At 26.9% G+C, this 10,985-nt stretch overlaps 3 protein-coding genes across 4 annotated transcripts; all 3 read left to right on the forward strand.

Annotated features, from left to right (window-relative positions):
- Positions 1-2,403: 2,403 nt before the first annotated feature.
- Positions 2,404-3,267, forward strand: LOC149878368 (uncharacterized). Its single transcript, XM_090073307.1, has 2 exons — positions 2,404-2,836; positions 2,973-3,267. Exons 1-2 carry the CDS (start codon positions 2,759-2,761, stop codon positions 3,252-3,254), a joined length of 360 nt encoding a protein of 119 aa, XP_089929433.1. The 5' UTR covers positions 2,404-2,758; the 3' UTR covers positions 3,255-3,267.
- Positions 3,268-5,160: 1,893 nt separating this feature from the next.
- Positions 5,161-8,888, forward strand: LOC149878369 (ragulator complex protein LAMTOR2-like). 2 transcript variants are annotated; one of them, XM_090073441.1, is made up of 4 exons: positions 5,161-5,298; positions 5,469-5,716; positions 6,427-6,516; positions 6,728-8,888. In XM_090073441.1, exons 2-4 carry the CDS (start codon positions 5,483-5,485, stop codon positions 6,782-6,784), a joined length of 381 nt encoding a protein of 126 aa, XP_089929567.1. In that variant the 5' UTR covers positions 5,161-5,298; positions 5,469-5,482; the 3' UTR covers positions 6,785-8,888. The 2 variants fall into 2 exon arrangements, with proteins under 2 accessions (XP_089929567.1, XP_089929568.1); XM_090073442.1 differs by lacking the exon at positions 5,161-5,298 and adding an exon at positions 5,348-5,371.
- Positions 8,874-9,866, forward strand: LOC145193602 (cholesin-like). Its single transcript, XM_090073440.1, has 3 exons — positions 8,874-9,152; positions 9,277-9,385; positions 9,565-9,866. Exons 1-3 carry the CDS (start codon positions 8,874-8,876, stop codon positions 9,618-9,620), a joined length of 444 nt encoding a protein of 147 aa, XP_089929566.1. The 3' UTR covers positions 9,621-9,866.
- Positions 9,867-10,985: the final 1,119 nt, after the last annotated feature.

Genomic DNA, 10,985 nt, shown 5'->3' on the forward strand with positions numbered 1-10,985 from the left:
CTTACTACTCTGGGACAACTAAAATGGCTTAGAGAACATAAAGTAGATTTCATTGAAAAACGCTGCAATCCACCAAATTGTCCCGAACTACGTCCTATCGAAAAATATTAGGCTCTTGTCAAAAGAAAACTATGGTTCAATGTAAAAGAAGCCAAAAACATTAAAGACTTTAAAAATCCCGCCGAAAGCTGTGCAAAAGCTGATGTCGAGTGTAAAACGCAAAGTGCGTGCGTTCTTACGTACAAAACTTCACTGACTTTCTTAAGTGAGATTTAATAATATTAATATATGTACTTTCAAAATATATATAACATTCAATATCGAAATACAATAATTAAATAAATATCCTTTATAATGTCCCCCCAGATTTTTTCTGGTACATGTCTTACCTATAAGTGTGACAACAGAAGTGAACTTGAGGTGAATATTGTTGAAGTACTTATAAATGGGAGGGATATGTTTATAAATGAATAGATAGTTGTTTCTGATGCTAATAATGTATTTCCTATAGAAAGATATCATTTATTATCTGAAATCTACTGATTATTTCAGAAAAACAGATGCTGGAACTTATACAAATCCTACCTAAAATGATTATATGTGTGCTCTTGGAGAAAACCCTTCATTTAATATATAGAAAGCATCTTTTCTCCAGGTGTTACAGAATGGGCATCGTCATCAAGTAACTTGGACACAGATGTCCATATTACTTGATGGCAATGCTCATTAGTTTAAAATTAGCACTTTTTGATGCTTTTTTCTTTTAGACAATATGTTTTTGGCAAAAATAAAAATCATCATCATCATCATCATCATCATCATCATCATCATCATCATCATCATCATCATCATCATCATCATCATCATCATCATCATCATCATCATCATCATCATCATTTGTTAACAGTGATTAAGTCTCTTCATCTCACAAAAATTTTTTACATTTCTTCATAATTAACTTTTATAAAAAATTGACTATTAACAAATTAGCAATTTTTTTGAATAAAAAGTTTGCTCTTTAAAGAGTTACTAAGAATTTTTGACTGCAAAAGAACTTAACGTTATGAGACAAGAAAAATTGAAGAAAATATTGTTGGTATTCTCTACACTGTTACCTGTGGTTTGAACAAGCCACAGTCAGATATTTTAATTTCAGTATAACACAATATGTGAATAATTCCCTTTACAAAAGGGAAATATTTGAAATTGGTTAAGCAGTGAAAAAAATTTTTTAGTCATAAGCTTTCATAGTTGTACCGTTGCTTCCTGTGAAAGTCTTTTGTAAACTAAATAAAAAAGAACAGAGCTGATGTTAACTCTTCACAAACCAACAATGCCATCGGAAAATGTTGCTTAATTATGAAAGCATTCATTCTTGACATATTATTTCTTTTAAATGCCAATACTATGAATTTTTGTCGATACTTTTTTTAGTCAGCAGTTTTAAAAACTTCAAACCTATTAAGAATGTTGACAAATACAGTGAACGCTTTTCACTGATTCACAAACATTTAATCGCAAAATGAAAAGGTAAGTTTATAAACAGAAACTTAAAATGAAAAGGTAAGTTTATAAACAGAAACTTAAAATGAAAAGCTAAGTTTATAAACAGAAACTTAAAATTAAATTCCAAAATTGTTTTTTGATTTCATAACTTAACGAATATTTTACATTATTTTTAAAAAGTTAATATTTTTTAATTACCTTTTTTAAACACTTTTTATATGGATTTATTAACATATTTCATCTTAGTTTGAATTAAACACATCATGACAATTAAATCTTTTTATACATAAAATAATGTAAGGAGTGGCGCACAACTTACTAGAATTATGTTAACGTATTTTCCAGGTGTTTGCCTGCATGTTTGTGACTTGTGACGTGTATGACTCAAAAACAATAGTGTACGAGTAAACTAAGAATCAAGCTAACAAATTCATTTGATAAAACATAGTGTAAATATAAATACACAATTTTTTGATAAATTTTTTTTTTTTTTAATTTAAACTAAAATATTATTAGTGAACTTATTAGTTATCTTCTGGTACTTTTTTTTGACCAATGAGACTTGTTTGTTAATTGCTTTGAAAAAATGTTTTAATTGTAAATTACATACACTTTTCAACCTTAAAGTGTTTTGAATTTGAAAGGGCAGTAAATTGAAGAGTACAATGAATAAAGAACAAACTAATTTCCTCCTGCCTGAGATGCAAATCTAGATCAAATATTTTAAATTGAGTAAAATAAAATGAAACATAATTTTTTACTCATAACAAAATGAAAATCTCATTAAAGTAATTAACTGATCATAAAGAAACTGATCATAACGAAGAAAAAAAGAAAAGAGAATAAAACTTTTTATCTGATGCAACTAAAGATATCTTCAACATCTAACACCTGGGGCCAATGCTATAAACAATTCGAAGTTTTTTTCGAGAAAAAAAATCTTTCGTAAAAACGCAATTTTTCACGTACGAAAAAAAGTTCGTAATCTCGAAGAATTTATCGCTGTTTGTATTTTTTTCGGCCATTGCTATAAAGCATAAAACGTATACGTCACTAAAATTCACGAACTTTTTTATCCGTAATATATAGTAGTAATATAATAGTAATTTTTATTGTAATTTTTATTTATTAGGCCTACTTAATGAATTTTATTAGTCATTAAGTATGCTGTGCTGTCTATTCTACTTTTATGAATATTTTTACATTCTTGTATTTGATGTTTAAAAAAACTGTGTAAAATTAAAGTAGGAACATGAATTTAATTTTTTCGGACGAAGACTTAGATTTCGAAGTTGCAGAAAATGAGCTTCGCCACCGATTGCCTCGAGAGGTTGGTGTTTAAAACATTACTTAAAAATACTAAATTTTGATGTTTTTTCTAATGATTTTTTATCGAACAAAATCAGAAATCATACTAAATAGGCGCAGAAATTATATTTTTGTTTTGTTTTTCAATATCATTTTAGTTTAATGGTCGCTTTTTTAACGAAGATGTTTCTGACAACGTTTTTCGAGAGCAGTATCGAGTCCCAAGAGCTGTATTATATTTTTTAGAAACTAGGCTTAAAGATGATTTGCAACATTATACTAAGCGAAATAAAAGCATTTCAGTACTTTTCCAAATAATGGCATTTCTTCATTTTATTGGCACAAATGTTTTTTTTCATGTTCTCAGAGACTGTCATGGAATCTTTACCAACACAATTTATCGTATTATACAGTGTAGGAGAAGCTATTTTCAATGTTAGTGTATTAAGTTAATAAAACTATTGGAAGTATATATATATATATATATATATATATATATATATATATATATATATATATATATATATATATATATATATATATATATATATATATATATATATATATATATATATATATATATATATAAATATATAAATATTTAAATAGTTTGCTAATTAAAACATACAAAGCTTCCCAAGAAGAACCTCTTTGTTTTCTCTGATCTTTATTGCTAGTAACATTTTAAGTTCTTTAAACAGCATTTTATTTTGTTGTGTATTTGTGTATTATTTTGTTGTGTATTTGTGTATTATATGGCATATTTATCAACTATTTATACTTTTCTTTAGTCAAACACTATGAAAAATTTGTTTAACCAAAATTACTATCGAAAACCTTCATAAATAAGTATGGAATTTTAAATTCATGCATGCATTGTTAACGAAGCACAACAAGGAACTGAATAATCGATTAAATGCAGATTTTAAGTAATTAGTTTATTATGAAGTTACCAAAATCCTTTTAAGCTTTATCTATAAAATATCTGCATAAAAACACAAACAAAGAATGTTCAATGATTTTGAAGCGCTAACGTTGTTCCAACAATGGCCGCCAAAAATCACGAAGAAAATATCAAAAATTGAGATCAAAAATCTATCTGAAGTTTTTTTTCGAAAAAACGCATTTTTTATCTGAAAAGGCGATTCCCTTGTTCGTTTATAGCATTGGATTTAATAGCGAAGTTTTTATCTTAAAAATGGAGTTTTTTGAATATTTATAGCAATGGACTTTTTTTTTCTTCGCTTTTTACGGTAAAAACTTCGTGTTTTACGGAAAAAACTTCGTTTTTTATGTTTATAGCATTGGCCCCTGATTATCTGATGTAACTAAAGATATCTTCATCATCTAACACCTGATTATCTGATGCAACTAAAGATATCTTCATCATCTAACACCTGATTAGAGCTGAAAACTTAAAAAATGGGTCAACAAAATTATGTAATATATTTACAGTACTTTACTGGAGTCTTGATGGTGAACATGAAGTGAAATTTAAAATTATTTGGCCAACTTGGATAAAAATGTAAAATGCAACAAATGTTTATTTATTTCTAAAACTTGTTGAAACATTTGGTTTATTTTGAGATCTGAGTATCAGAATATTGGTATATATCAGGATATTGGTTTATTTTGAAAAATAAACTAATATTCTGTTTTAAATATGAAATCAAAAATAAATATGAAATTTAAATATGAAGTCATTCTTTAATATTCTTCTATTTATTGCAACGAAGTTACGTGTTAATTATATTTAATTAGCAATTGCATTAAATTGATCGCCTTTTGAGTAAAACTTCCGTCTGCTAACCATGTGTAATACTTTTGTCTGCTAATAAAAAAAAAACGACTGAACATCACTAAAAGGCTGAACATTACTAAAAAAGTTGTGCATATTTTTTATCTTTTTACTTTAAAAAGTATTCTCATTTTTCAGATACACATTTTTTTTAAAATAAGAAACCAAGGAAATGGGCGAGAACTGGAAAGTTATTTTAAGGGTCTTTTTTTTACAACTCTAGTACTAAAAGTTTCTTAACAGTTTCTTAAGTTTCAGATTATCAAAAGAATTGGGGCTTCTTGTACTTGTTTCTTATAAAAAAAAATATGGCATAAGTCCGTCATACACCATAACATCGTAACTAGGTTTTATTCATTTTAGTGAATTACTTACCAAATATTTAGTGGTGTAATCAAACACTTACTAAAATCAGACATGCCTCAAATCACCCGAGTATGTTTTAATTTCTTACTGCACTGGAGCACAAAATAAAAAAAATTTATAAAATGGTAAAATGTGACAAATAGGAAAAAAAGGATCATAAGCTTGTGACCGGCCACGGCAACTTTTCGTTGTTTTATTCTTTCACAAAAACAAAAATTGGCTTTCTGAATGTCAGACGTGTGTACAATTTATCCCTACAAGTTGCTTTCTTAGCAAAAGATTCTAATTAAAGCTATAACTTTGTTAAGTTAGTTCATAAGGTACTTTCTATGATTATGAGAAAAAGGTAGTTGTATGTTCTAGAAGTTGCCATTTCTAGTTTTTTAGAAAAAGGTAGCTGTATGTTCTAAAAGTTGCCATTGTTATTTTTATTGTTGATTTGTATACACCTTTAAAAGATTAAACTTGTCATTGCCGCTCTAATTTTAAGCTTCAAGTTTTAAAATGTTGAGACCCAAAGTATTTGCTGAAATACTTTCACAAACAAACACTGGAGGGGTAATGAGCAGCATGCTACTGAACACAGAGGGCTCTTTACTTGCTTATTCTGGGTCTGATGTTCATAAAGATAAAATGATTACTGCAGCTGTTTCATCTAACATCTGGTCAGCATATGAAAAAGGCGGGAAAATGGCATTTCACAATGAAGGCTTGCAATACATGTTCATGGATTGTCAGGTATATAAATCTAGCAAACTTAAGCTTATAAAACATAATTTCAAATTCTCATTTATTTGTTTGAAAGTTGTCAAAGAAAGATTTAACTGTTTAAATTTTTGTCAAATCTTTATCTATATAACCAACTCATGTTATCATGTATCTCAGCTTTTGTTGATTTTGCTTCTAATGGAAAAACTTTTTAAAAGCAGATGCCTCTAAAAAATTATGTATTGTTAACAAATCATTTATTATTAGCAAATCATATATTATTAACAAATCATATATCATTAACAAATCATATATTATTAACTTATATTTCATTAAACATGCAAAAGTGGTTAAGGTACCCAATTTTCTTGAATCCAATTTTCTTGAACTTATTTTTAAAAAAACTACAAAAAACACCTTTGCAGTAGATCTCAAAATTATGAATAGAATAATTTTCAAATAAATTATTGCTGATAACTCCTGTATTAACAATAATTTTTAGATTAATTTAACTTTGATGATAATGTTTTAGAATTATGAAAAAAGCTGTTTTTTCAACAGAGTTTGTCTTTTTTGCCAACAGTAAAAGATTTTAAAATGGAGAATAAAATGGTTTTAAATTTAAAGACTTTAAATGGAAGATCTTGGATTTTCATTCTCAATTTACCACATTACTGATCGTCACTGTTTTTTTTCTTATACTTTGCAACATTTATTTTAACTTGATTTTTTTTTATCAGGAAGGAAAGGTTGCTGTAACTAAAGTGTCAGCAGCATTGATTTGTATCTATGCAGAAGAAAATGTTGGATTCGGACTTCTCAAACTTAAAGTATGTTTTGTTAAATTTTCAACCCTCTAGCTTTTTTTATTTAATTTTTTTTGTTTGAATTCAAAGAGTTTTTTTACAAAAGATCACTTAAAATGAATAAACATATGCAATACTATTTATTTTAGGTTGTATTGTATTTATGACTTTGGATTATTTCAATATTACAAAATAGTTAGAAATGGAAAAAAAAAAAGATAATTTTGAATTTTAGTTAGATACTCTTGCTGAGCACCTTCAGGAACCTTTAACAGCTTCAATGAATCAGTGATAATTGGAAAGTAAATAGTTACTTTTTGTGTTGAGAAATTTTCTACAAAGAAGTATTTTAATTTAAACACTGTCTTTTTATGAGGTAGAGAAATATTTCTAAAACTTTTTACAATATTAACTTTAATTTTTTTATTTTTTATTGAAGTTTGAGAATCTTAAGCTCTTTCTTGAAATAAATTTTTTTTTTAACTTAACTTTTATATATAACTGTAGATAATTTACAAATTTCAGTTCTTGTTTCATTTTCTTGCTATATTCATAAAAAAAAATTTCCAAAATTTTGACACTTTAATTTCACAAGATTTGTTTAAATTCTAAATTAAAAAACAAAAGGTTAGTAATTAAATAGTATGCTGCAGAAAAGTTATTGAAATAATAAAGTTTTTATTGCCATTGAAATTGATTGTATTTAATTTAAAGTTTTTAATTTATGAAGATTCTATATTTAAAAAAAAAGTGCTTTTCTTTTTTGAAAATATTCTTTATCAAAATTTATGTGTGTGTGTACATGTAAAGTTTTTCTTTTAAGTAGTTTTTGTGAATGTCTCTGAGTATTTGGCTTTAAATATTTTAACTTTGACATTAAAACATGAAAAATATTGAACATCATCAAAAGGCCTGTAACATTTGATAGTAATTTTTAATAGTTATATTTTTAAAGATTCTTATTTCACTATCTTCTGCCAAGTTTTACATCAAAATTGATTTATAGTCAGAAATATTTTTTTATCTTCAAAATTCTGGTAAATGTTTGAGAGATCAACATCTATGAAGTATACTGCAGGTGTGATACCCTTCTGGCATGATGATGTTTTCTTCAAAGCTTTATAATCATCTTTAGGTTGCTTTGATTTTATTTTTTCCTTCCTTCATTTTAAGGAATGTATCTGCCTTCATTTTAAGGAATGAATTTTTAAGATCTTGGCACCTATTTGATATTTTCTAAGTAGTCTTTTTTGAAACAATCAATTCTTGTGGAAGCCTAGATATTCAAGATTGATATTAGATATGGTTTATTTCTGAAACCAAGTTCCATAATGTTCCAGGATGAACTAAGGATCAGTTCTAAAAGATGATGATGACATTCCAGTTAAACTAAAGTTTTCATTGACTCACATTCCAGCTCATTTCTTACCCTTGTGTTACTACTAGTTGTGTAAAAAACTTAGGCAGCAATTTTGGGTTTTCATTCTTCAAAATCTACTAAAACCTCCTTAAAATTAGTAAATTCCTTACCTGTCTGCATAGGTTTAATTTACAAAAGCTTTTGTTCAATACAATTAGAAAAACCACAGAACTTACTAGAACAGCTAAATATTCAAACTTTCAATTAGAAATATGTTTCAAAAGTTTCTATTCAAGTGAAAAGTCATTTAGTCTCTAATTTTATTTTTATATGTTCTGCTATCTTTTGTCTGTTTTTATTTCTAGCTCTTATCATATTAAGATAATAGTTTCCTTTCCTTTCATAAAATAATAGAAAAAGGTAAAGTGAAGAGTTTTTGATTTAAAATGTAGAACAAGAATTTGATACCTTAGTCCTATGTGTTTTTGTAAAAGCTTAATCACAATATATGGTCTTGTAGTTGCTTTTTATACTATTGAACTTAGGTCAGTCAGTCTTAAGAGATTTCTCATCTGAAAGACTGAGATTTTACATATTTAGAAATAAGAAACTTGCTTTCATATTTGTATTTGATAGTGACTATTATATTTGTTAAACAGTTTTTTCAATTATTTTTCTTTATTCTTTTGTTTATCATTCCTTAGTTGTTCCTTATTCATTTTTTCAGAACTGTAAAGTAGTCTGATTTTTCTAATGTCATTCTTTCAGGGGGAGGTAGTATCAGAAATTCAATCCAGGTTTTAAATGAAACTATACAAGTAAATCCTGCTGTTTATAATTCTTTCTTTTTGATTTTGTAAGCCACTTCCATTTGCCATCTGAATATGATCAATCCTTGTTTATATGGATTAGAAGGTTTGTTTTACAAGGTTTGTAGAAGATGTATTCTGCATCATTTATTTATAAATCATAATTGCTGAACTATGATGAAACTTTTATGTAAACAGTAAATATTATATAAATGAAAAAGAAAAAACTGGCAAAAAACAAAGAAGATGTTGTGAGTTGTGATCAAGATGAAGTCAACGAACTTTTAAAATTAGAAAGTCCTGCTTTGCACAAAGTAAAAAAAAATCCTAAAAGGAAAAAAAATGTTTTTTTGAACTGTGAAAAAGTATCAGAAACCGTCGTTCAGCCAGCAATAACATATTTGCTTCAATGGAAGGAGAATAGAGCAAAATGGAAGTTTCAAAAAGTTCGCCAAGTGTGGTTATTGCAAAATATGTATGATAAATCTCAGGTAAAAGCTTTGTGTTGCCTTCAATATTTAAATAATTGAAAGCAAATAGCTTGAACCAGTAGAAAATTTGAATATAAAAATTATTGAAAAAAAAAAAAAATTCATTTTAATATTGTTTTTATAGGTAAATAAAGCTCAATTTAAAGTTTTGCTTTCATATCTGAGCGATATAAAAGGTATATCACGTGAGAAGACTATTGAAAATGCACAAAAGATAGTAGAAACAGAACAAGGTTTATTCTTTTTCATTTCATCAATAGTTAGGAGTAAAAAGTAATGCGTAAGTTTTGGTGTGAGTTAAAAAACCTGAAACTAAGGTTGTGATTTTGTCTTTAAATTTTATGTAATATTTTTATGCCGCATGCTAATTCGAATGCTTATAGTGTGTTCAAGAAACTTTTGCTTTGTTTAGAAGCCGCCAGTTTTAAAGTTAAACGTGCTACCAAAGTTTTGAAAATACTGTCATAGTCCAATTGTGATCGAATCCTCAGTGATACCCTTAATGTGGCACGTTCGATGTTCGAACTGAATCTGGCGTTTTACTCATGTGATGTAAAATTAACTTGAGGCATTGAAAGTTGAAATACGTAATTATAGATCAAACATATCAAATAATTATAAACTAAACAGTTTTTAGTAAAAAATTTCTTTTACAAATTAAATTTTAAACTTCATAAAAGTCTATTTATAATTACATTAATTGTATTTATTATAAAAACCAATTATTAGTCAAGGTAAAAGTTTTTTCCTTTTACAGGCGACACCCATCTCGCTTTTAATATCAGGATGTTATTTGAAAATGATTTGAAAATGATTGCAACATAATTTTCTCAACATTGGCAAAAACACAGCAGGATAAAAAGCATAACAATTTAGAATTAAAAAAAAATTTCTTGTTTTTGGATTAATGGTTTTTTTTGTCATTAAAGAGATACTAATCGAGACAGCCTCATGTATGTAGCTTAAGGGTTTTCTCTCCTAAACAGAACCTTAATGTTAATCTAGCTGAATATTTTCTGATAAGCAGAACCTTTATTTTAATTCACCCTTAAAGTCATAAAACTTGAAATATTTTCAATTCAGGAAATAGTTGAGGATTTTTCTTAATCTTTCTCAAGATAAGCTTTTTAAACTCATACATACACTAAAGTGTTGCAGTTGCCACTTAGTTTTTAAATTTTTGAATAAACGAACCTGACGTTTTCTAGGTGATGAGGTTGCTAAGTAAGAGTTAGGGGAAAAGTTTTCTCTTAATCGGACAAAGTTTTTTTGACATCTCCTTGACAACTTATGATGTATTTTTTACTATTTTAAACTATTTTAAAGAAGCCTTTTGATATACAGTGAGTAGATTTTTAAAAACTTCAGGTAATATTTAGTGCCAACAGTTAATTTTTTTGGTATTTATAAAAGATTCTTTCATAATTTTTCCCTTTTCTTAACATATCATTAGACCAATGCGCTATGATCCATTCAAAACATTAACAACGTTAAATTGAAATTCAATTATGTTGTATGTACTTTATAATTCAAAAACAGAAATCATAAGTAAAAGTAGCAAGTTCAAAAAATATTTACATTTATGTAGCATATTAGAAAATTTACTCTTTTAAATCTAAAGAAATAGAAAATCTATTCAAAATTTAATGCGCCATCTGATTGGGTAATCTGTTGTTTTCTTCAACTTGTACATCGCATAAGAACATTATTTTCTTTTTAAACAGTTCTGACGAAGTCACTATAAAACGTTACTCCACGTTCAAAGTGTTATACATCGCATAAGTTAGAAACCATATTTTTTGCAGCAAATAAACTCTTTATTTTTTTTGCTAT

Source organism: Hydra viridissima, unplaced genomic scaffold (assembly GCF_058129835.1).
Source record: "Hydra viridissima isolate aposymbiotic clone 2 unplaced genomic scaffold, HvirCarnegie_v1 scaffold_15, whole genome shotgun sequence".
In the NCBI taxonomy this organism is placed as follows: Eukaryota; Metazoa; Cnidaria; class Hydrozoa; order Anthoathecata; family Hydridae; genus Hydra; species Hydra viridissima.